Source organism: Epinephelus lanceolatus, chromosome 23 (assembly GCF_041903045.1).
Source record: "Epinephelus lanceolatus isolate andai-2023 chromosome 23, ASM4190304v1, whole genome shotgun sequence".
Lineage (NCBI taxonomy): Eukaryota > Metazoa > Chordata > Actinopteri > Perciformes > Serranidae > Epinephelus > Epinephelus lanceolatus.
The window spans coordinates 33,743,872-33,769,934 of record NC_135756.1 but is presented as its reverse complement, the minus strand read 5'-3'; the positions used below and the strand labels follow the sequence as shown (position 1 = coordinate 33,769,934).

General features: G+C 40.3%; 1 protein-coding gene across 1 annotated transcript; it reads left to right on the top strand.

Moving 5' to 3' along the window:
• Positions 1-2,581: 2,581 nt before the first annotated feature.
• Positions 2,582-25,866, top strand: LOC117249413 (sorting nexin-4-like). The gene is made up of 14 exons (XM_033615061.2): positions 2,582-2,707; positions 5,427-5,551; positions 5,720-5,858; positions 10,024-10,173; positions 10,262-10,309; positions 10,404-10,459; positions 11,163-11,235; positions 13,636-13,697; positions 14,164-14,229; positions 14,372-14,461; positions 16,873-16,972; positions 17,128-17,273; positions 22,123-22,237; positions 22,333-25,866. The coding sequence occupies exons 1-14, from the start codon at positions 2,582-2,584 to the stop codon at positions 22,378-22,380; spliced, it is 1,344 nt and encodes a 447-aa protein (XP_033470952.2). The 3' UTR covers positions 22,381-25,866.
• The last annotated feature ends 197 nt before the right edge of the window (positions 25,867-26,063 follow it).

Sequence of the window (26,063 nt, the reverse complement as noted above, 5' to 3'; positions counted from 1 at the left end):
AAGTGCAACTTTTTTCTGTCTTTTTGTGTGTCTTGTGTTTTGTGTAGGATATTTATTATTATAATTGTTATTGTTATTGTTATTATTATTTTTTCATGTGTTTGTGTTGTTGCTTTATTTATTCTTTTCTATGTTTCTAGTTGATGGTGTGCGGGGGAGTGTGAGACCCAATTTCAAAGGGATAGTTTGGACATTTTGAAGTGAGGTTTTAAGGAGTACCAGTCAGTGAGTTCATATGCGGTAGATTCTGGTTTGTACGCAACCAGTTTATTTTAGCTGCCTAAAAAAATCAATATCAGGTTAACTGTATGCTATATAGCATTTTTACTGCTTAGCCCGTTCTGACAGGGAAGCCGTTAATGACTTCAGTTTCCCATCTATAATCTTGTCAAAGACACCAGACTCCATTGAGAAAAACAGTAACTTTAGCTTGCTGAACACAGCAGCTGCTGATCTATCACTGCCTCCATCAGTTACTTAGTTTGTTATTGTGTGACTTTGGTGAATCTGAACTAACCCTTTTCAATGACAAAGTCACACAATAACAATATCTAACTAACTAACTAATAGAGCCAGCAGCAGACCAGCAGCTCCTGTGTTCAGCAATGTTAAATTACTGTTTTTCTCAGTGGAGTCTGGCTTTGAAGAGAGTGATATAACTGCTTCATTTTTCTGTCAGAAATCATTGTGTAGTTAAAATACGTTTTGTTGCTGACACCTCCAAAGCAGTGCATTGCTGAGTTTCCATGCCAGACTCCAGCCTGCTGGCACTGGAGGCATGCCGACTGACATCCACTGTATGTAATATACTGTCTATCGATAAGTACCTAATACAACCCCACTTCAAAAGATCTGAACTATCCCGTTAATGACAGTTTGTCATTTAAAAAAGATATATTGTGAAATGAATTTGTGTTAATGTCCTGCTGTTGGAACCATGGCCTCTGTTCAAGTAATTTAGAACCTGTGTGAGTTTAAATTTCCAGGTAATTTCCTGGGGGTGAAATTCCCCTATGTGGTGTTGTCAACAATGTTACAAAGTAATGTAACCTGGCGAGGGCAACATAAAGTATGTACTATTTCTGTTTTTTGTTTTTTTTTGTTTTTTAAATATTAACAAAAGATGCTCTGTAATAATGAGACCCAAAAGAACAAATGCGTGAATATTTTTTTACACAAATTAAGTAACTGGGATGTAAGTAACATACCATGAAGATTTTTTTTTTCTCAAAAATGTTATTGATTAGTGTTTCAATTATAACATATCCCTTGTAGTGAATACCTGGTCAATATTTTCCACAAAACGAACATTAATTAGCCATCCCCAAGCTTAAGGGACTGGTCCCCATCTCCTTCTACTGTTGTACCATTGTCATTAGTTAGTAACAGGGCAAAACTCACACGCATCACCAACACCGCCAGGACAACTAGTCTCCCCACACCCAACCCCTGGGCTATTACACGCATTGCTACCTCAATAGAACAGGACATCACACACCCACTCAGTCACCACCTCAGCCCACTGCCCTCCCTGTGGGTGCAGGTACAGAGCACTGAGGTGCAGAAGGGCTCGCTTTGGGAGAAGTCTGATCCCCACAGCCATAGCTGCCTTAAATAATAGGCCTTGCTCATACTTGCTGAACAGGCCTGAGTATGCACTCCTGTCTGTCATTACTGTGATGTTGTCCAATATGTTACTGTGTGCTGTGTATTTGCTGTTGTCTGATAATTTATAGCACTGGGGAAAAGAATCTGCCCTCACAAACATTACATTAAAGCAACCTTCTGTTCATTTACATTATGAAGCTCAATTGACATATAAAACTATAATATTATAGGTACTGTACATGCTTTTAATTGGCTATACATACTGTGTGAGTGTGTGTGCGTGTGTGTGTGTGTGTGTGTGTGTGTGTGTGTACAAGAAAAAATAATCTCTGTTTACCCTGCCTTTAATCTGTGTTAAATGGCTCGAACTTTAGAGCTCTATAATTTACTTGTCACTGCTCATACAAAATGGGCACTGAGTGTCAATAATGTTGTCTTCAGGCTCTCTCCTAGCTAATATGTCCTTCTCTGAACATTCAACATCCTACTCTACTGCCTGTCCCTGGGGATTTTCCTGTTTCCCGAAGTATGGACAATGGTTGAGAAATGAGAAGCAGGTCTTGCTGATCCACAGTGAGGACATTGGTTTAAAATGTTTTTTGAAAGGCTTACGACTAACATAGACTTCTAAAATAATGATATAATATAGTTAAGACTCTCATTGATAAAAAAAAAAAAAACATGCATCTGAAAAACAGAAACAATGTATCTTTTTGATTACTTATCTCCCTCCTGACATGCAACGTGTTTTTGCAAAGTGTTTTTCCCCCTTTTTTTGAGAAGAGTTCTGTTGCTCACATACTCATGTGTGTTACACGCTTAGAGAGCTCAGGATGGCGTTTACACAGCACATGGGGACTCAGTAAGCCTGCATGTGTGGTGTTCAAAATAAAGCCCTCGGTATCACAGGACAAACACGCACTGCTCTCAGGAGGATAACCTTAACATCTGTTGGGTGATGGGAGCTTTGCGCATGCGTCCTAGATCACCATCATCACTAGCAAAGAGGATGGCGGAGGATGGGAGGGAAGAGTCGGTGGCTACTGACGACGACTCTGACCACACAGCAGCAGACGGGAGCAACAGCTTGAACAACACGGTAAAAAACGGCAGCTTCCACTCCACGCTATAGTTGTAAAACTGCTCTTAGCACAGCAGCGGGTAAAGGCTGGGATAATGTTACAGTGTATGGGCTCATAGTTTAAAGCTCAAGGCAGAGCTAGCTTAAATACTGTAATGTCATAGACAAGCTAGCCAAATGGAAATGAATAGGCTACACGTTGGCAAGGCCAGTTCAGTTAATATGTTCGCCATTTAAATAGTTTGCGTCATAATGGACTCTGAGGCAAAGTTAATGTTATGTGACTCTATACAGTCTGTGTGTGACTGTTATTTTAATGCTAACATTAGCGTGCTTAACAAACAGGGTGAATGCAGATAAAGTGGGACAATGATTAAAGTGTGATTGTTAAGCTTTATTTTAAGAGTTTCTATCATTTTTACCTTAACGTGTATACTAACATCACTAAAAATCAACATTGAACTCATCAGTAGCAGGTACAGGAACTGTGGTTTTGACATCACCTCCGAGGGCGTGGCACACCATCAAAAACCTTGCAATGAATAGTTTTTTTTAAAAACCTTTATTTAACAAGGTAATGGACTCATTGAGATTAAAATCTCTTTTGCAAGAGAATCCTGGCCAAGAAAGGCAGCAACGCAGATTCCTGAAAACAAGACATAAAGGTTACGATGCACAACAAGACATAACAAAAACATGAACAAGAGCAATAGCCACAACAATGACAACAAATGTTGTCTACATCTACATATAGTTACAGTATGTCATGGTGAATAAGATTATTAAAAAATCACTGGCCGAAATCACTCACTACACACTATATAGTCCACTGTATTGTGAGTTTGCCATTTTGTAGTGCTGTCCAAATGTATACTTAGAATTTTTATACCCTATATAGTGAACTCAAAGTATCCCACAGTGCACCGTGAAAAGTTGTGTACAACAGATGGTCACTAACCAAGCAATATATCCCATCATGCTTTGTGCCAAAGGAACGGACAGACTATATGGGACAGACACCAAGATGTTGAAGTTTGTTTACCAGTTTCTTTGCCATGTAATAAACTGTCAGTATAATGTGTAGTCGTCAGTCCATGAAGAGATTAAAATGAATTGGCAACTGATCTTCTTTAGTGCTTTTTTCTTTAGTGGGTTGGTCGCCTGTTCAAGTCCTTGTCCGGACCAAATATGGAGCGTGGACTGGTAGCTGGAGAGGTGTCAGTTCACCTCCTGGGCACTGCCGAGGTGCCCTTGAGCAAGGCACTGAACCCCCCAACCGCTCAGGGCGCCTGACCAAGGCAGCCCCCTCACTCTGACATCTCTCCACTTGGTGCATACAGGTCCTGTTTGTGCATGTATGTGTTCAGACCTGTGTGTAATTGACAGCAAGAGTGAAAAAATTGAATTTCCCTGTACAGTACTTTTACTGTACAGAGTAGGGCTAATAATGCTAGCTAATGTTAGCGAGCTGGGTTGCTACTAGCTCTTATTTGTGCCGTAATGGTGTAATGCATAACGTTATACATTAAATTTACAAGTTATTACATGACTGACTGGTAAAACAAACTTCAACACAACAAAGATTAAACTGAAAATAAGTAGGACAGGTTGCAATTGTGTTTTTTTCTTTCCTTTTGTCTGTCTGCCAGGCCCACATTTAATGTGAGCAGAGCAGCACAGCTCACAACACAAACGGCCACAAAGTACTTTGTAACGTTATTTATTGATTTGGAGAAAACACTGTCTAGTATGATTTCTTGTTTTTATCACAAAAATGCATGTCAGTATTTGTTATGGATGGTTCACCAGCCAACGTTGATATGACATTTTAATTTTGCAGCAGCTATGATGTAATCAATGGCACAGAGAAAAATTACCTGAGTAGTGTCCAAAAGTGCTTTTTCATGTTGCAGATGAGCTCACTACATCGTCCTCTATATTGAACTCCCTCCCTAGTGAGTAGGGAGTAGTGAATGAGTGAATTATTTCAGACACAGCCACTGTCTCAGTTTGTCAAGGTCCCCTTTTTACGTGTCCCTAATACATTTAGCTAGCTAGCTAGATATTTTAACAAGGATTTACTTAACAACTAACTAGTGATGAAAATATTTCATAGATTGCCTCAAAAACCAAACAGTCCTGCCAAAAAAGGAAAAAAAAAAGAAGTTGAAAAAACAAGGAAGTCGAAGGGTAAAGCTTAGATGGCTATTTACAATTTTTGCAAAGCCAGATGGTGATGAAAGTGTTCCAAAGAAGACAGAGGATTAGATCATGTGCAATGTTTGTCTGAGTCTGCTGTAACTGCACCCTCCCTTAAAAAATTGATTTTTATTATTGTTGTTTATATTATTGTGTATTTATTAGGCCTAAACAAAAGTGTCATAGTTTGACAGTAGAGCTGGATAAAATGTGGTTTAGCGTCACTGTGTGTTTGAGGAAGAGTCATCCCTCCTGTCTTTAATCCTTCTTTCTTATTTCTTCTGTGTAGTATAGTACAACTCATGATGGTATTTAGAATAGTATCATTTAAAGGGTTAAGACATTTTGATCAAAATTAAAATGATGCAGAAGGTAAATTATCACAAAATGTACCACTTGACCATTATTCACACTCATCTTTCAGAGTTGATATAGACAGCTGCTAGCTATTGGCCCAACAATTACACTGGTGGGATCAATGAGCCAAATATGTTGCAAAGAGGTGTTGTCAATGATACTGTGTGATGTGATGGTTCAGATGGTGGAGGAGGGCTCCACTCTCCTGCGCAGGATGGAGATCTGTGTTGCTGAGGCTGAAAAAAGGAGTGGCAAAAATGCAGTGAACATGCAGGAGACGTTCACCGTGTACCTTGTCGAAACACGGTGAGAACAGAACACCCTTTATCAGTCATTTGAAGGAAGTGTTGTGGGTTGAGCTGAGATGTTGTGACATCTGTACTTCCTCTTATGTAGGGCATGCATTTCCTTCTGTATTTTATTGCTGTGCAACAACAACTTACCAAAAACTTAACTGTGACTCAATCTTTAAAGGCCAATGGATGCAGTTGCTGAAGGTCGCAACCCAGCCCCTGACTCTCTGTGGAGGAGATACAGTGAATTTGAACTTCTGCGGAACTACCTGTTAGTTACCTATCCATTCATCGTGGTCCCGCCTCTGCCAGAGAAGAGGGTGAGTTTAGTGATACTCGGAGGATTGCATCCTTGCAGCCTTGAAATGTCTAATAAAATGTGACAGGTCAAGAATTAGTAGGTTGAGAAATCACCACTTGTTTCTAGCTAACTTATTTGCTTATTTGCATTTCAAAAAAATTAATGGTCAGAAAAAATGAGACCAAGCTAATTAAACAATTTGGTAACAGTTAATGTTTTGTAATGGCTTCACTCTGCAGTCCTCATCCCCAAATAAAAACCAGCAAACTGTTCCTCTGAACATAAGTTTGATTGTAAGTCTGATTGTAGCATCAACACTTTAACTTCCACACATTGTGCAACCTCATGTTGTAAAATGACAAATATGAACCTTATAACTGCCACTGTGTAACCAGTTAGTTTCACTCTGAACTTACTACCTTATCCAGCAACTTAAAGGAACAGTTCAACCCAAAATCAAAACTACATATTTATCCTCTTACTTGTAGTGCTATTTAACAATCTAGATAGTTTTGGTATGAGTTGCTGAGTGTTGGAGATATTGGCCGTAGAGATGTCTGCCTTCTAGGGCTGTCAAAATTACTCAAAAATGACATTCGAATATTCCTTCTAAAAATAACTCATAGGTTCGAACCATTCGAATTTTTTTTTTCGCATTATGTCCACAAGAGGGCAAACTAATACAAGGAAACATACTTGTATATGTATTAATACAAGGAAACTTTTTACTATTTTATATATTTTTATTTCAACATAAACGTCTTTGAAAACATTTACATAGCCTACCTACGCATTAAAACACATAAAACAGGTATCTAAAACATTACGTTAGAAACGACCACGGACCTCTCGCTCGCCCCCCCTCTCTGACCCGTCAGGCCACACCGCTCGCGGAAGCGTTGTGAAGAGCCTCGAAGCGAAGCCAGTTTCCTTTCGGCGCCCATGTTAACATTGTGTCATCCACACCGGCTGCGCCGCGCCGCGCAGCTCAGTGGCCGGCTCTGGTCTATTTTCTGCGCGAGCCGTAAGCGAATGTGTCAAGCCGGGTGACAGAGACAACAGCTGGGAGCAGAACCGTTTGTCGACCAGCATGGAGAAATGCGCGTCTGATGTGAACGGAAGTGCTCCAGCTCGTGCGAGAATTTGTGTGGCCTTATGCAGTGCGTTCAGTGCAGCGGCCCAGGCCAACGCCCACTCGCAAAGAGGACAGTTGCGGTGGTGTTTTTTTTCCTCCACAATCGAATATCAATTTTCACATTCGAAGGTCCATTTTTTTTTCAAATTCGAATTTAAATTCGAATTTAGAATATTCGTTGACAGCCCTACTGCCTTCTCTCCATTATAATGGAACTAGATGGCCATCGGCTTGTGGTGCTCAAAGCGCCAAAACATACATTTGAAACTGCAGTATATACTGGTGCTTGGTCAGTGACTTCTGGCATCAGACAACAACGAAAAAAGCTGTCGTTTTACATTGGCATGATATACAGTTATTGCTGTTATAGTTTAACAGCGGCATCAGGGGGAAACAAAGCGTGACAACAATGAAAGTTAAGGTGGTGGAAGCAGGGTGGGTGGGAGGGGTAGTGAATGGGTCCAACAACCATCGACTTTCAACTGGGAGGCTGGTGTAGATTGTAAAGCCAAACCCTGTTCTTTTTTCCTAAACCCAATCACGTGCTTTAACTGCTAAACCCAACCATGTGCATGTGTTTGCAAAATTTAACCATGTTCGTTTGTTGTTGAAGGGAAAAAAAACTCAATTCGTACTGACGCAGTGAAATTAATTTGAAAGAGACGGTATGCAAACTGTACATTTCCTGTGAAAAAGGAAGTGTAATTAGAAAATAGACAATGCATGTATCAGACGGAAGTTTCATGCTTTGTTCTGGCGTCCTAGAACAACAACCAGTGCATCCAGGGTGCCTTGAACGTCATATCTCAACGTGGAAAGTCCATGACCAAACGTTAATATGTGACAAGGCCAGAGTGAGAATGCGTTGCAACAGCAGTGTCACCTTCCTGAAATCAAGACACGGTTACCCGGCATCCTCCTCCACTGGTGCTAAGTGAGCTAGCAGTACAAGCACGCTTCCTTCTGCACGGTGATACTGTTGGCGGTTGTAGTGCAGTAAAGAGAAAAGAGTTCCTACTAGGGCTGCACGATATTGGAAAAAACTGACATTGCGATTTTTTTTTTTTTGGTAATATATATTGCAATATTAAAAAATACAAGTATTTTCACCAGATGACAAAGTAAGAAAATTAAAAAATAGTGGCGGGGCTTTTGGGTGGCACGGTGGTGTGGTGGTTAGCACTGTCGCCTCACAGCAAGAGGGTTCCCAGTTCGATCCCGGGTGTGGGAGCCCTTCTGTGCGGAGTTTGCATGTTCTCCCCGTGTCAGCATGGGTTCTCTCCGAGCACTCCCACAGTCCAAAGACATGCAGATTGGGGATTAGGTTAATTGATAACTCTGAATTGTCCATCGGTTTAAATGTGAGTGTGAATGGTTGTCTGTCTCTATGTGTCAGCCCTGAGATAGTCTGCCGACCTGTCCAGGGTGTACCCTACCTCTCGCCCAGTGTCAGCTGGGATAGGCTCTAGTGTCACCCCCTCAAGAGGATGAAGCAGTTAGAAGATGGATGGATGGCGGGGCTTTTACTCACCACAACTACAGAGGCTACCAGCTTCATTTGAAACAGACTACAGTCCCTCTGTCTCTTTATATTTTTACTTTATATCCGCTCCTGTTGCCTTGATAAAGTTAATGCATCGAGCCGTCATGTCAAACTCAACACTTCCTGTATTTTTTTCAAATTAAAAGCCCCTTATAAGTTCGGCTGAGAGAATCCCTCCATTTTGCAAGTAGGTTTTTATTGTGAAACATTTGTAGGATTCAGTGACTTGTATGCTTACGTACGGTTCTTCAAATGTAGCTCCTGCCATCTGCTGGCGCTTTTCAGCTGACTACAACAACATTTCGGCTGGCACATGGACAGACACAGTGACTGAAATAATAATAAATAATAAATGATAATACTGACTGGTGATACTTGGTGTGTACCATTGTGTAGCGTGTCTTGTCTGTTGGCCAAGTCGCAGCACGATTTTATGACTCCACAATCATGTAATGTGACATAGTGACTTTCAGAATGGGCAGAAAAGTCGCGTGTAGTGTGTACCAGGCATAAATCCTCCTTTACCGTTTCTCCCTCTTGCATGTTGCTCATTTTCAGTGTGTGACTGCAGCGTGTGCATGAGAGGGGGAGAGGCTGCTTAGTGCTCAGAGAGGGAGGCGAGCAGAGAAGAGCAAAGAGCTTTCTTCAGAGCTGCTTTTCTGAAGCAAAACAAAAGTTTACATGTTCATAAAAAAAGAGAAAACATTGCATGTCCTGCGATGTGACTATCGCACATGCACACATCATGATGGAGATGTTCAAACGATATATCGTGCAGCCCTAGTTCCTACATGAAACTGCTCACAATTAAGTCTGTGAAATATGTTGAGTAACTGGGTCATGACAAGTAAAATCAGGGCAATTGACAGAAATTCTAATGGCAAGATGACAAACATGCACATCCATTAAGCTACACATTCACACCAGACCTTAATGAAAGAAAATTAGGGATGTCGACAGGTTAAAGACATTAACCATTTATTTGCCATGTCCACAGTTGAAGTACAGTTGGAGGCTTGTGTTGCATTTGTATCCCCTCTGTCTCTTTCCTCATTTATTGTCAGTTCTCTATTGTATACGATCTATATAGGCATAAACCGACCAAAAGTTCTTAAGAAAGTAATGTGGGTTATCTTGTATAGAACAAGTGCTTTTCCATCTGAAGTCAAATTATCATTTATGAAGGTAACAAACATTTAATAATTGCTTCTGTGGTACTAAAAGTATTTTGCTAAGATAAGGATGGCTGCATCACACATAAATATGATCATCAATGTAACAGTATTAGCAAAAGTCAACAGTTAGCAGTTTCTGTCCCAGTTTTCTTCCGTTGTTTCTGCCATGACAAAAGATAAAAGTCAACTGCTCAGGAGAGTTATCATTTTAATTCACCAAAACATACAACTGATGAAACCAAAGACAAACAGTCAAGCTAAAGTAAAGACACTACATAAAAGTCAAGTGAGATGTTGAATGCAGGCAGTTTCTTTGTTCTCTTGCACGCAGGCAGAGTTTGTGTGGCACAAGCTGTCGGCAGACAACATGGACCCAGACTTTGTGGAGCGCCGCAGGGTCGGGCTGGAAAACTTCCTGCTTCGTGTGGCATCACATCCCGTCCTCTCCAATGACAAGATCCTCCACCACTTTCTGACTGAGGTACATGCTGCAGCTCTGGGCCACTCAAGTGATAACAAACAGATCAGTGGCTCATTAAATTAAACATTTTCACTGCTGTGTGTGGCAGGAACATGGCTGGAAGGAAGTGGTGTATGAGACAGGATTTCAGGCAAAGGTACTTTGTGGAATCTCTTTGTTCTTACAGGTAATCTGTAGCAAGATTTTTAGCGTTGACAAAGCTTGACCATCTCTTGTTACTCCTGTTTCAGGCAGATTCCAGGCTGAGAGCTCTCAGTGCCACCTTCAGGGTGAGAAATCCAGATAAGTAAGTTAGTGTTAGTGTAAACACATTGTAAGAGGGACTCAGCTGTGTTGAAAATGTTGTCAAAAATGCCCTTTAATGTCAAAATAAGCCATCCCCAGTTATTAGGAGTTGTATTTTAAAGTTGGAGCTGTATGTTTGTTGTTTGTTTGTCATAACTGAGGTGCAAAAGATGTCAATTGTTTATAGGCAGAAGGATGTTTTGTACCCTTTATTAGTATTACAGATATGATCAATTCTAGTGCTCGACCCAATGAGTGGATCTATCTAGGGCTGCACCTAACAACTAATTCATATTTTTTTTCCTTGATTAATAACTTCATCATTTGGTCTATAAAACATCCGAAATCAGTGAAAAGTGAACGCATAAGCTAGAGCACAAGATAACATGATTACCAGCAGCAACAACATTGCAACAGCTGGTCTTGTTAGATATCTTGTTTTGTCCAACCCAGTTCCCACATTTGAGTATGTGGAGCTGTCAAATGTTTTGGCATTTTTGCTTGAAAAGGGATTGATTGATCATTAAAATAATAATGAAGTATTATACAAATTGTTGCAGCTCTAGATCCATCAGATGGAAAGAAAAAGCTAAACTAAAGAACATCACTTAAAGGAAGATTAAATACATGTAAACTTTAGAATAAGTAGGCAGACTGTAGGTAAAGGAAATTGTAATCACTGCCTTCTGTTTTCTCTCACTCAGACGCTTCATGGAGATGAAACACTACAGTGATGAGCTGCAGTCTCACACATCTCAGCTGCTCCGAGCACGAGCAGTAAGTCTCTATACCCCTCTCTCTCTCTCACACACACACACACACACACACACACACACACACGCCTGTACTTGTACTTGCTACTTATTGAGTACCAAAACATGTTTGTAACCAACGGAGTGAGAACATTTTTGGAATGTGAGGACATTTTGCCTGGTTCTCACTTCTTCAAAGGCCTGATGGGGGTTAAAACTAGGTTCAGGTAGTGGTTTAATTTAGGTTAGAGTTGAGCATTGATGGGTAAAGGCACAGTTCACCCCAAAATGATATTTTTCCTCTTACCAGCAGTGCTATTTATCAATCTTAGAGATGTCTGCCTTCTCTCCAATATTATGGAACTAGATGGCACTCAGCTTGTGGTGCTCAAAGCGCCAAAATCATCAAAAATCATCAAAATCATGACCCAGTTACTCAAGATAACCCAAAGCCCTTGTTGTGAGCAGTTTCATGTAGGAACAATTTACTTTCTACTAAACTACATTCGTCAACTGTATCACTGTGCAGAAGAAAGCATGCATCTACTGTTAGCTCACCTGGCACTACTGAGCTAGCTACCGTTACAGCTCGGAAGAGGACGCCATTATTGTTTACATCCCAGGCTGTCATGAGCAACAGACTCTCATCCATGAGTAGATGCACAATAAGCACCACAAGTCGATGCCATCTAGTTCCATTATATTTGAGAGAAGGCAGTGATCATCTGACATCTCCCACACTCTGCAACTCACACCAAAACTATCTAGACTAATAAACAGCACCACAGGTACGGGGATTTTTTTTTTTTTAATTTTGGGGTGATCTGTCCCTTTAAGGTCAGGGTAAGGGGCTAGTGATTGCATTATGTCAATGAAGGTCCTCACAGAGATATAAGTACAGGTGTGTGTGCACGTGCACACACACACACACACACACACACACACACACACACGCACACACACACAGATAACATGTCATCTCCTTCAAGTTGTTATATTGAACTTCTCAGCACATCCAGGAGTTACAACGCAACATTATCATTCATTTGGAGTCTTGGTTTTTATGTCACTCCTGCCCCTAAAAAGTGTACGTTCAATATTCTGCTGCTAAATGTTCTCTGGCTATCTGTGTCTGCTGTTTGTTGCTGAGCAGGTAGTTTTTACAGCATTTTCTTTGAAAACAGCTGCCTGCTGCTGCAAAACACGACACTATGAGTGTGTTTACATGGACATTAATAACCTGTTTATGAGGCTGATCCAGTTAAGGATCATATTCGGGATGTGGTGTTTATTTGAGCACAGAGAAATCAGCCTATTCGTATTCCCTGTATACATGACAAATACTAGAAACCCACTCACTGATGACTGCTTCCTTTTTGCGCAGGTACTTGTGATATTCACAAAAACAAACCATTTACATTTACTACCACTTGACAACTCAACTGTTAATTTTTTTACTGTTCCGATCACCAACAGCTGTCAATCTCACACTCACTGTCACTCTCTGTCTCAACCACACACACACTCCATACTGATCTAATGTTATTCATGAAAACAGCCACTATACTCTTAAAACACTGTCCTCCACAATGGCACTACCTTGTTACTACCACTACATAGCACAGGGGAGCAGTGGATAAAGATATGCAGCCTCTTTTATTACCAGAGGTCAAAGCTTTGTTTCTTTACCACTCCAGAAGAAAGAAGCTGTCGCTGCTGCTATTGTTTGTATTTCTGCCACATCACTTGCCTGGAGCTGCACCTGCGGAGGCAGTCGTCAGCACTCAATCACCGGGATAAGATTTATACATAAAGCAGTATCCTGATTTCTTTTGGAAAGCTCCAAGTAGCTCTCTGGGTTTCGAAATATGGGATATGGTGTTAACATGCTGAAACTCATAAGCAGGATATTAAAAAAAACACAATTTTAAAATGTAAAGGCACTACATGAGAGCAGCGAGAGTGAACCAGAAGTTGTAGGCTTGACAGATAAACACTGAGCTGAAACTCACTGTAAAGCTCTCTAAAGACGAGGGGAGATGAAGATTCAGTTTATCATTTTCTGTAGGTTGTTTTTACATTTTATTATGAAAGTATAAATTCTAGTGACTTTGTAAAAAAAAATGTCAGAGCTAGTGGCAGGTTCTTAGCTGAGTCTCTGGGAAGAAATTAAATTTGTGTACTGAGAATGAAAGTTAATTCTTGACCTCAGAAACGGTTACTGACCAAACAATCTCTAACCAGAGGGTACTGGTCATTAAAGTAACTTGACAAAGATTTTTAATTTTTGTATATAAATAAAAGAAAATACACTTGAATACCACTGGGCTCCTTCAGCTGAAAATCTGAATTTCATCATGAAATGTTTCCTATGTTTTTATTTTAATCAACATTTACTTTCATGTCTTTTCTGTGTCTCTTCTAGAGAGTTGCAGATCGACTCTACGGTGTTTACAAAGTCCATGGGAACTATGGAAGAGTTTTCAGGTTTGACAACAAGCATGTAATATTGTATCTGCTCATGACTTTAAAAGGACCTGAAATACTGATCAATGTGTATCATTTTCAATTTAGTCTCAAAGTTATATTAATCCAAAATCACAATTTTACCTTAAAGGACCTTAAAATCTGTGCATACATTACCCAATATCCTTAGGGTAATGTAGAAGAAGAAGAAGAGTGAAAAACAAAAAAATATGTCCCGTAATGACAAACAACAGATTCTCTGCTACCTTTACAAAATGTTCTTCACTCCAAAAATTCAGAAGCATTAAATGTGATCATCATAATGTTATTACAACAATTGTATTTACATACAGTACAAATTAATTCCACACTGCTTATTATTCATATTGAAAAACAAAACCTGAGAGTTTTTTGAAGACAGTATTTTTCAAATGTAGCAGTGTTTCTAATTTGCAAATGTGTGTGTACATCCATGTGTTGACTGCAGTGAGTGGAGTGCCATAGAGAAAGAGATGGGAGATGGACTGCAAAGTGCCGGTCATCATATGGATGCGTGAGTGCTTGATGGGACTCTCTGCCTTGTCTTAATTACATTTGTCCCAGTTATTACAGTTTTATGCAATTTCTTGACAGATATTATCTCTCTAGGATTATTAGTGCCACTACTGATGTTTTTGTTTGTTGCTTACCTGTAGATTTGCTGCCTCAATAGATGATATCTTAGAAGAAGAGGAACATTATGCAGACCAACTGAAAGAGTATCTCTTCTATGCTGAAGCTCTGAGGTAAGACCCAATTTTAGCAACATCTTCACTAAATATTTAAAAGGCTTATGACATAATGGCTCCATTAGCAGTAGAATGTGCTACAACAGAAGATGTTACCATGTAGTATGAGAAATGAAAATGAGAAAAGTCCCAGTCAAGTTTTTTGGCCCTGATCCTATTCCAAGTCCATTCACATTCGATAGATACTTACATTTACTTAAAGTTTATTAAATATTTACCTGGGACACTGAAATAACAGCTGTAGCTTCTAAATGAATTACAGCTGTTATTTCAGTGCGCCAGTGCGAGGCACTTAGTCCAAATAATGAAATTGCTGGTTCGAAACTATTACTAGATTATATTTTTGATATCATATGAAAGAGGGGTGGCACAGTGTAGTGCTTAGCACTGTCGCCTCACAGTAAGAGTGGTTCAGTCTCAGGAGGGAGCCCTTCTGTGTGTTTGCATGTTCCCCCCATGTCAGTGTGGGTTTTCTCCAGGCACCCCAGCTTCCTCCACAGTCCAAAGACAAGACAGGTTGGGGATAGCTTAGTTGGTGACTCTAAATTGCCTGTAGATAACGAGAATGTTTTAAGAAGGGATGTGCTGATCTGATCTCCAAGATTGGGATCGGGGTCGATCAAAGCATTTTTAACTGATCAGAATCAGGTATATTGAGCTACATAGAGGATCTGATCTTTTGTTTAATGTCAGTTGTCACACAGGTGTTTTTATTCGTAAAGCTTTCATGCAGAGACACATGGATTCCAACTAGGGGTGTAACAGTACACAAAAATCTCGGTTCGGTACGTACCTCGGTACACAAGTCACGGTCCGTTTTTTTTTTCGGTACAGTAATGAAAAAAAATAGACAACTATTAAATATCTTTTACTCATTGGTAACCTTATTAAAACATACCACCACAGCAGTTAACTCTTTTTACACAATTTTTGAATGAAACAAATATATATAAAATCCTGCTTTTTCACATTGTTTGAATGAAAATAGAAATATAAATTTCTGCTTTACTCAATTAAAATAAAAAGTATAGTGCAGCTGGTCAGCTTTAAAGCCTGCTCAGATTCAGTTTTACTAGGAACTTACTTAGCTTTCCCACTTTGTTAAAGTGCAGTAAACAAAACATGCTTATATCTAAAGTGCAGCTTAAACAATTTTACGCCAATGGTGTTGATTATTTCTTTAGCGTGATGGTCAGGGAAACGCACTCTCTTTTTAATCGACGACGATATCGTAGTTTGCACCAGATTGCTTTTTCTAGTCGTGCCGGTGTTTCGGATTTACTCGTGACCCTGTTAACTGGCGACCTTCAGCCGAATGTGACCTTATGGCCAAAGGTCGGCTATGTTTTGATATTGTTATGAAAAACTGAATAAAGAGGCCTTCGCGAGGACAGCTACGCTGTTCTCTTCCTGGTTGAAAACAGCTGTTGTCACTACAACAACCACAGACACATTCGGCTGAAGGTCGCCAGTTAACAGGGTCACGAGTAAATCCGCAACACCGGTTAACGTTCAAACTCAGGTGGTGTCGCTTTAGATGCGTTAGCATGTTAGACGTGTTTCCAAGTACATACCCGACTGCTGTTCTGCAGTGTCTGCACACTGCTTTTGTCTTGTCAACTTGTTTATTTCCATCTTCGTATTTTACGCTGAAACCAAAGTGTTCCCGAACGGAGGACTTAAGGTTTGCGGGTGGGTCTTCAGGTTCGTCAGGCTCACTTGCCATGTTGTCAAAATGTGAGAATGCGCTGCACAAAGTGAAAGCGGAGATTTACGGGACTCGGTCCGTCACTCAATTATGTCCTTCGGGGAACTAGATATTTTAAATGGCTCGGCTCGCAAAAACGGAATTAAAATAAAACAAAATAAAATAAAATAATATCCTGCACCTAATAATTCGGTACAGGGTCGTGCCGAACCGAAAGTCGCGTACCGAACAGTTCGACACAAATACATGTACCGTTACGGCCCTAATTCCAGCTGTCTCCAACTCTTCACTCTCCTTTTGCTCTGCCCACGGCGAAACACAACAAACCATAACCGACAAAATTATGAGCACTCGTTTAATTTCAGCTCAGAGTGAGCCTGTGTTGCATTCAGGCGTTGTCACGTAAATAACAAATTCCAGCACTTGAATAGGCCATAGCACAACACAGCAGCAAGCGGGCCGAACCTGAACCAAACCAGAGCAAAATTTTTGATTTGTTATCGAACTTACAGAGCAATGAACAGTAACATCTTGTATTTCGTTCATGAACTGTCTTGTGGCTGGTGGTGTGTTTTAATGTATTACATCTGTGTTCAGTGGATATTGGCTCTTTGTGTTCCTTCATTATGTTAAAAGCTTGTGTTGGAGCACAGGAGCAGCATGCTGTTATGATGTTATGTAGTTAACTTTGCTTTGACAGGGCAGTATGCAGAAAACATGAGCTGACCCAGTTTGAGCTTGAGATGGCCACCCAGGACCTCATCTCCAAAAAACAGCAGCGTGAGGAGCTGGCTACAGGGGTACACTCTGCTTATGTTTTACATGTATTACTCAACTCCTTCTTTGTCTGTTATTTTTAAATAGAGATGGCCTATTTTGTCATGTCTAACCGAGGTATGACTTGAGGAGAATTTTATGATATAATTAAGTTTTCTGTGTTGACGTCGTCCCTTAGATTGTGCGGACGTTCTCCTTTAAAGGAATGACCAACAAGCTGTTTGGCCAGGAGGCACCTGAGCAGAGGGAGGCCAGGCTGAAGCTGCTGGAGGAGCTGATCGCAGAGGGTGAAGAGACCGTCAAGGAGAAAACGATCGAGTGCGAGTGAGTCATGTACACTGCTCAAAGATATATCTAACTTTTCTGCATAGAACAATATACTAAATTTATATAATTTGTGTACTTACATTATCCAAAACATTTTCAACTAAGAGAAATCTGTTAAAAAAAAATTAAATATAAATTGACTTTTTATCCAGTTTAAGGCCACATTTTTATACTATTTAGATCTTCGTCTTTTGTAACTCAATCAATTATTTATTCACCACACGGAAATTTTACAAGATACAACTCGTCTTCTTACATTGTTAGCTGCTGCTTTATAATTGTTCATGTTCCTGGATTGTTTCTGGTTGTGGAATGATTTAACTGTTCACACGTCCAGACTTCAACAAGACAGCCGCAGGGTCGCTTTTCCTGACCATGGCAGCACCACACTGTTTACATTTAAAAACCTCAGCCTGGCTAGCTAGCTAGCTAGATGTTGGCAGGAGGAGAGTTTACAGACTGGTGAGTTGATTTCCTTAAGCTCACGGCAAACACAAAAAGCACCACCAAGACTTGCAAAATAGACAAGAGCCTAAATTTAGCACAAATTTAGCAGAGCTGACAGATAGACAGCTGGAAGTGTTCCGTTTCACATACATTCTGAGAATACTCTCTGAGAGCTCCTAGCCCAAATGCACTGACAGCGATAATTGACGCATGTCGACTGAGGCGCGTCAATTATCGCTCCTATAGCACACTGTAGACATTAGGCAACGCCACAGAACTAGCAGTATTTTAGGAAAAAAGCTGTTGACTATATTACAGATGCCATCATTAATTGTAGCCTATACATGTCTACTTTAGTGCGTTATATGAAATCAGAATCAGTATTTTAGGAAAAAAAAGTCGCAATTATAGGCAACAATTTCTGTTGGCAGTCACCTGGTTGCAGACTTTTCTTATAGCAGCCTAATGAGTGAGATAAGGAAAAGGGTGGATGGAGATGAGAATGTCCAAGGGTGACCAGATGTCCCGAAAAATTCAGGACAGTCCCGAAATCCAAGCAGTTGTCCCGAATCCAGAATCCTGCCCTAAAAATTACACTAGAGCAGAGTCTGGAATAGTTATTGCCTGATAAAACATTAAAAAATCATCATGGTGGTTGAGTCGTCCTGCAGCTCCCGCCGGCTGCACATTGGCTGCAGCAGTTCCTACATGAATTATGGGTGGTTGTACTTTTTAAATTGTGTACAGCAGTGGCGATGAAGCAGATGAAGAGAGCGCAAGCTGCAGCCGCGAGGACAGGGAAAGCGCAGGCAGCCACGAGGAGTGGCTGATTTGGAGTGATTTGTACGTTGCAGTGCAGCCTCATGTTCAAACTGTTCAGCACTGTTCTACAAACTGATAGGCCTGAATGTACCAGGCATCTTTTATTTTGTTAGCTTTTATTTTTTAATTGAGTTTAACACTAGGACCGCCGGGATTACAGGGCCCCTCCAAGCGCCGCAACGGTCTGCCAGACCGTCATATGTAACTTCATGGTTTATGCTGCCCGTGTGCTCAGAAGCATACAAAAAATACATTTTTGAGTAATTACCGAGAAGTTATGATAAAATAAAAAAATATTAAAGACTATAGAATAGGACTGACAACCTCACCAATGTCTCATGTCAATTAATTAACACTATTTGTCGGCTTTTTATAATGCCTTTTTGCGCTGCTGCTGTGCCGTGCCTCCAGTTGAAAGTGGTGATTTGCTAAATACATTCTACAATAATAAATTAGATTAACTTTTGGTCTGTAATATTGTTGGCTATATTACGCATTTCAATTAAAAAACAACAACTTAAGAATGAAAGAAATAAACACCGAAATAATTAGTGGAAACTTTTTTTTTTATTGATACTCCTCCTCTCCTTGCCTTGCCTTGCCTCTCTGACATACTACACACACACACACACACACACACACACGATTGAATGAATGAATGAACATTGGAAGCGATTCAGCCGCAGTCCCACCGGCTGGCGCGGTAACTCTTGAGATTACATTCGTTTTTTATTATTAACAAAATGTTTTTTTATTGACCGTATGAATGGTTTTGTTTTCAAATAAATATTTGGAAACGAAAATGTATGCTTTGGTGTACTTTTGGAATATGTATAGCCTACCTGTATGTATCAAAATGTATAAATTTCAGCAGTGGCCTGAGTGGTTTTTGTGCCTAAACCTAACCAGACCTTAACCACAGGGCATCATGATGATTTCGGAACGGACTTCGGAACATTGAGTTTAATATGGTCGGAACAATGGGATGTCGAACTAATGGGCTGTCGGAACCAATGGGCAGTTCCCAAATGTCGGCAGTGTGGCAATCCACCTGTCACCACACTTGTATTTGCGACTAAAAATAGTTTTGAGCGAGCAAAATAGGCTTAAATCATTCAGCACGCTGTGCGAGCAGCCTACAGATTTCAACCAGCAGCAGAAACGAAAGGCGAATCCCACTGATTGTGGGTTGAACGGGGTTCACAGACACAGACAGTAATGTATTCCTGTCAAATACGGTGGCCATCGGCTTACCGGCGACGGATAAGTCGGCTCCAATAATATCCTCTTCTTGGCGTGTGGACTGCCCAGAAGTACCTGAACAGCCGAGCCAGCCGAACACAGGTATGTGATGTGTCAGAGGAGAAACGAGCCGTTCACGCTCCACAAACCTCACCGCACTTTAGGGACTGTTCTTTACTTGTCAGGGGAGGAGGGTGGCTGGTTGATTCTTATTTTATTTATTTATTTTATTTTGAACCCTCCTATGTTAATCACTCATTGATGCTGTTTTTGAAGTATGAATAAGTCAAAAAAATAATTTATTCCATTGAAATATCACTGATGTATTATAGAAAAGTGATTTATCTTTTTATAAATGACAAAAGGCACATCTGCCTCATTTTCGCTGTGGTATCGTGGTACTACTCAGAACCATGATATTTTCATTGGTATCGTACAGTGGGATCCAATTTTGGTACTGTGACAACACTAATCTGGAGGGGGTTCATCTGCAAAAACTAATGAAAAACTAAACAATGATATTCGGTATTCGGTACTCGGTATTCGGCCAAGCGTTTAATATTATTCGGCTTCGGCCACAAATTTTCATTTCGGTGCATCCCCAGTTTAGCAAGGAGTGTCAGCTTGGAAGTGATTTGGCAAAGTTCTCACAGCAACTCTGAGCAAGGAAGGGACAGAAACTTTTATCATAGTGAGGAGGTGTGGTTGACCCCATTGCTAGGTATGACACATTCTTTTACAAGTGTGATTGGCTGTCACAGACATGCCCTTTTGTGAGCCTGCAAGGCGTGGACACCCAGTGAAAATTAAATGAACTGCTAAATGTGAAAGTGTTTTCATTGTTAATGTGATCACTCTGCTGGTGGAAGGTTGAGACAGACCCAAGTCATCACTGCTGCACTGTTGCATTTTTCCAGTTTTCCAAATGTCTTAGTGTTGTGATCAATTTATTTCAAGGTTAGGTGGGCAATGTGTGCGTATCTTGAAATAGCATCAACCATACATATTTTTTCTGCACAGTCTAATCTGTAACATTTCATTTACACGCTTTCATCCAGAAAGAGAATATTTCTCGGACCTCTTTGTCTTTCTGCCATTTTCTCCTCTGCTTAAAGAATCTTTTAAGCCTCTGTAAAGTTCTCCTCCCTACTCCTTACAGTTTTTCACCATAGGAGCTCTCTTAAGGTCTAAGATGCTCTGTGAATAACTTTTATCTTGACAAAGACCTAGTCTTAACTCTAAGGGGAAATTCTAAGAAAATGTCACATTTCTAAGGTGTTTTCTTAGAATTCTGTCACTAGGAGCAGCTCTTTGTATTAGGAAGCTTTGTGAATTTTTATTTTTTTTATTTTTATTTGACCTTTATTTATCCAGGTTTGCCTCATTGAGATTAAGAATCGCTTTTTCAAGAGGGACCTGGCCAAGAAGGCAGCAGAGTTATAGACACACATTAAATCATTACATAATATCAATACGGCCCCTGAACATTAAAAACTTAAGGAACCCAACCAGGAGAAGTTTCAGCTGGTTGCAATCTGCAGTCCTCACCACTAGATGCCACTAAATCCCCATAACTCTTACACACTGATCCTTTAAGGAACCCTAGCTAGGAGTAGTCTCTCCACCAGACAATCAGAGATCTCCGCCTTCTGATAGTCTGGGGACACTCCTTTCTAAAGTGTGTTTAACACACCAGAGAAAACCGCCAGCAACAAAGCAACGCCTCTTGCAGTTTAGAAAAGGACACGCCCTCCCGGAAATGTGCACTCCCCCTTTTCTCGTCCACAAGGAAACAAACACAAAGAGAGCTTGAAAATGGATGCTGAGAGATTTAACTCTGTTTTATCAAATGTGTGCTCAGTCCACAAGATTGTGGAAATGAAGGACTTACAGCGACTTTGTTTAAAACTTTTAATGCAGTCGGACTATGTTTACGAGCACAAGAGTTCAGCGAGCCACCAAAGGACCGCCCTGCGGATTTACTATTGGTTCTGCAACGTAGGGAGTTTTTTTAAACTCTGAAATTATATCCGCCCATCTAAACACAAAATCAGGGAGAAAGACATTAGTCTTTAGTTAAGCAAAGCGTCTAAAGACTGACTTGTGAGTCTAAGCTAGGAGAAACTGACTGCAATGATGTAATTGTTTTGTCTTCAGTTATTTTGTGGCAGAAAAATTATATATTGTATATTTAATGCTTGCATATTGTGTGTGAAAGCAGCCTTAAACGTTTCTGACCTATAAGCAGAAAATCACACATCCTGTCGATGTCATGATTTTAAGATAATACATTCACCAATATCCTGTGTGCTTTATTTGATGTGTTTCGCTGCAGAGAGCATGTTGAAAGGGCGTGGGTGGATATGCAGCGCTTTAAGGAGCAGAAAGACAAAGATCTGCGGGAAGCACTCATCAACTATGCTGTCATGCAAATCAGCATGTGTAAAAAGGTACAGAACAACACATCGGCTATCTGAAGGTTACAGGACAACTGAAGAGGTCATGTTCATAATAAGCGTTTTTTTTTTCTTCTCTCTTCCTGTAGGGAATACAAATGTGGAGCAATGCCAAAGAATGTTTCCTCAAGATGTAATGTTGAAGCCATATTTAAAGGATTTTCATTCTCAGTGATGCTCAGTTGTGGATGCTGAGAAACGATGCCCAGTGTCTTCTGGATAGAGTAACAGTAAAGCAGCAACATTGCGTATAAAGATAATGTAGTTTGAAGTATTTACACAAAATGCATTCATATGCAGTTAACTTTCAATTTTAACTTTTTTTACTTTCTTTGTTAACTTTTTGTGGAATGAAAAGGCTTAGGAAGGTAGTGATTCACACAAAGCACATGACGGGGATACTGGAGACCAAGGTTCACAGGGTTAACTTTCTCAAGATTTAGATAAGACCATGTTCTCTCTCCCTAAAGAAGCACTTTTGTTGAAGTCATGGGGTTTTATGCCTCTGTGCCAGCAACAGCTGTGACCGATGGCATTATGTTTTTAGGTTGTCTGTCCCATTCTGGTGAATGCAATATCTCAAGAATTCTTTGAGGTAATTTCTTCAAATTTGGCACAAACATTCTCTTGACGACTCAGCGATGAACTGATTAGAATTTGGTGGTCAAAGGTCAAGGTAACTGTGACCTCATCTGACCCATTCTTGTGAATGTGATATCTCAAGAATGCCTGATGGGAAAATTTTCAAATTTTGCACAAACAGCCACTTAGACTCAGAAATGAACTGGTTAGAATTTGGGTGTCATGGTCACTGTGACCTTGCATCCGTCTCATTCTCGTGAGCATGATATCTCAAGAACACCTTGAGGGAGTTTTCTCAAATTTCGCACAAACATCCAATTGGGCTCATTAATGAACTGATTAGAATCAATTGTTATCTAGGGTTGGGTACTGATCTCTGTACTTTTAAGGATATCAACGGAATAATGTTGGTACTACAGAGTACTGAGCCACTTGAAATCTAATGTTGTGAAATTTTGGTACCTGAAAGCACATCTGGGTGAGAATGTGGGGTTTAGACAAGAGGAGGAACGTGTTGTGAAGCACCCTGAAGCCTGGAAGCCAGCCACAGAGCTCCATGGAACCACAGAGTTCAAATTCAGACGGGAGGTAGAAGCATCCCTGAGCACAGAGCTCCACAGCTGTTCCGTTGGTTTCCCAGCAAACTAAGGGGCTGTACACATGCCGTGTTTTTTGCGCCCTCAGATTCATTGTTTTTAGTGTAGAGGTGCAGCAGGTGCACTCAAACGCCAGAGCTACGGCAATGCAGCAGGCATGTGTTCCCAAGCCCGTGTTTTTCAGGGTGCGACCGCTACACCCTGAGATAAACTGAGTTCAACTTTTGGAACGCAGCAGCGTGCACGGTATGTCATGTGATGATGACCGACCAATCACAGCTGACAGATACCTTTCCCTTCATCCATAAATATTAGTCTGTGATAACTGTGGAGAAGAAGTTAATCATTTTAGTGCAGAGCTGTCAGAGCTTTAGACAGACAACAGGCCTACACAAACAGTGCCTGGAAGAAGATCAGCTCTGCACTCAGGATTTCAGGCAAATAGGCTGATGCGGTGCTTGCTGTGGTTGTTTAGCAACCTTAGACGCAACCTGCGTGTGTTTTCCAGGCGATTAAAGGTGTGGCATGCATACGGCCCCAAGCTGTTGCTATAGCGCCAATCTGCTGTGATAGTTTCAGCGTCTGGTCTTTGTTGATTTCTACCATATTTTAACAATCAATTATATTACTAATTATAACTTTTAGACGAGCACACACACACACACACAAGCAGACAGACAGCACATTAGTTCTATGTGGGATTAGAAAAGAGCAGAGGAGCAGGATTTATTTTACGTCTATTACATCAGTCCTGCTGCTTGTTCAAATGGTAAAGTGCTGAAAAAGGTACTGCTGGGCACCTCGTTCGAGTTCTCTGAACTGGTACTGGTATCAGTTTAAATGTGACCGGTACCCAGTGCTTTTGGTAACCATGGTAACATGTCTATGCTTTAGGGATTGTCCCTGACACTTCAGAAATTTAAAAGCAGTACAAACAGTGGAACAGTAGCGAACACACAGAATCTTCCCTCATGATATTACAGCACAACATGCCTCTCTACCTGTTTGTCATGTTTCATGATACATGCTCATAAATCCAGAGAACATAAATCAACCATCAGGTTCAGTGAAGAGTAACATGACCTGGTGTCAGTCACTAGAATTTGATTTGATCCATGTGGGTCTATGTGGAGCTGATTTCAGTTGCCAAAGCTGTCAGACTTGCAGTCCAGATGACTTCATGTTCACTTGTCTTGGTTCACTTGTGATAAGTGAGAAGTGTGAAGAACAAGAACATGAAGAAGAACATTGCAGCAGAATTAAAAGGCAGCAACATGTTATATTTGCCCTCGGCTTTCCCTCGGCCTGAACCAAATAAAAGGAACTACAGGTGTGAAAATGACTTGAGCTGCTTTAACATGACTATAAAGACATTGAAAGTACACTGTAGTGCTCAGTAACATTCAGGAGAGGATACTGTGGCGAAAACACAAAAATATGTATAATAAATATCATCTATATGGCATTACATTTCCCTCTGCAGTGAGGTAATTGCTTCCAGTCATGCTTTAGATGAATCAGTCAAAGTGAAGAAGCTACAAAATGTTGATTTCATGTGCTGATGTGCAGGACAGTGTATTATACTAATGTACAGGAAGCTGCACATAAGATTCATGAAAATCAGTCTGAGATGATTTTATTTAATTGAATTTAACCTTCATACTGTATATTGCCTGAAATGTTTTCTCTTATATGTTTAAAGGGATAGTTCAGATTTTTTGAAGCGGGGTTATATTAAGTTCTTAACCACAGATAGTGTATAACATACAGTAAATGTCAGTCAGCATGCCCCCAGTTTGCAAAAGCAGGCTGGAATCTGACATGGAAGCTGAGCAATCTACTGCTGTGGATGAGGTCAGTAACAAAACAAATTTTAGCCACCTAAAAAGAAAAAGAAAAAAAAAAAAATCAGTATCAGTTTAAAAGTGTGATATATTAAAAGTATTATAGTGCTTTACCTTGCTCTCAGACTGATTACCAATAGGATAATGAGGCTGGTGCAGTAATTTAACATTGCTGAAGAAAGGAGCTGCTGCTCTACCACTGCCTTGATCAGTTAGTTTGTGTTATTGTGTGACTATGGCATAGTTTGTTAAAACACATTTTGTGCTGACCCCGTCCACAGCAGGAGATTGCTTAGCTTCCATGTCAGACTCCTTCCACTTCTCCAAACTTGGAGCATGCTAACCAACATCTGCTGTATGTCATATACTGGCTATGGATAAGTATCCCTTACAACCCCACTTCAAAAAATCTGAACTGACAGTTTATACTAACAGTTTATTTCCTGTATTGGAGGCTTGCCAGCAATAAGCTTTTTGTGTGTATTTGTGAAGTTTTCATAAGTCCATTTATCTAAACCTATTTGTATTTCAGATTTTAATCCTCAATTTGGATGTAGCTGTTTGTTTTATTTATTTGAATAAAACGAGTCCATGCCACTGATGGGATTTGTATTTTTAGTCTTTCTTCTGTGTTTTAAATACGCAACATTAACTAAGAGAGTGGTTTCCAACCTTTTTCTCAAGGGATCCTTTTTCTGTCATTGAGTAAACTCACGAACCCTGAATTAGTGACATAATTTATGCATTTAATGCATAACAATAACAGAACAACTGATAAACTGTACAATTAACCTAAAT

What these genes read in the sequence shown, in the direction of transcription:
- LOC117249413 (XM_033615061.2), top strand. Translation starts at nt 2,582, where the DNA reads ATGCGTCCTAGATCACCATCATCACTAGCAAAGAGGATGGCGGAGGAT. An exon ending in AGCTGCTCCGAGCACGAGCA is followed by an intron (nt 11,236 to 13,635) that starts GTAAGTCTCTAT and finishes TGTCTCTTCTAG; the next exon opens with AGAGTTGCAGATCGACTCTA. An exon ending in GAGAAAACGATCGAGTGCGA is followed by an intron (nt 17,274 to 22,122) that starts GTGAGTCATGTA and finishes GTTTCGCTGCAG; the next exon opens with AGAGCATGTTGAAAGGGCGT.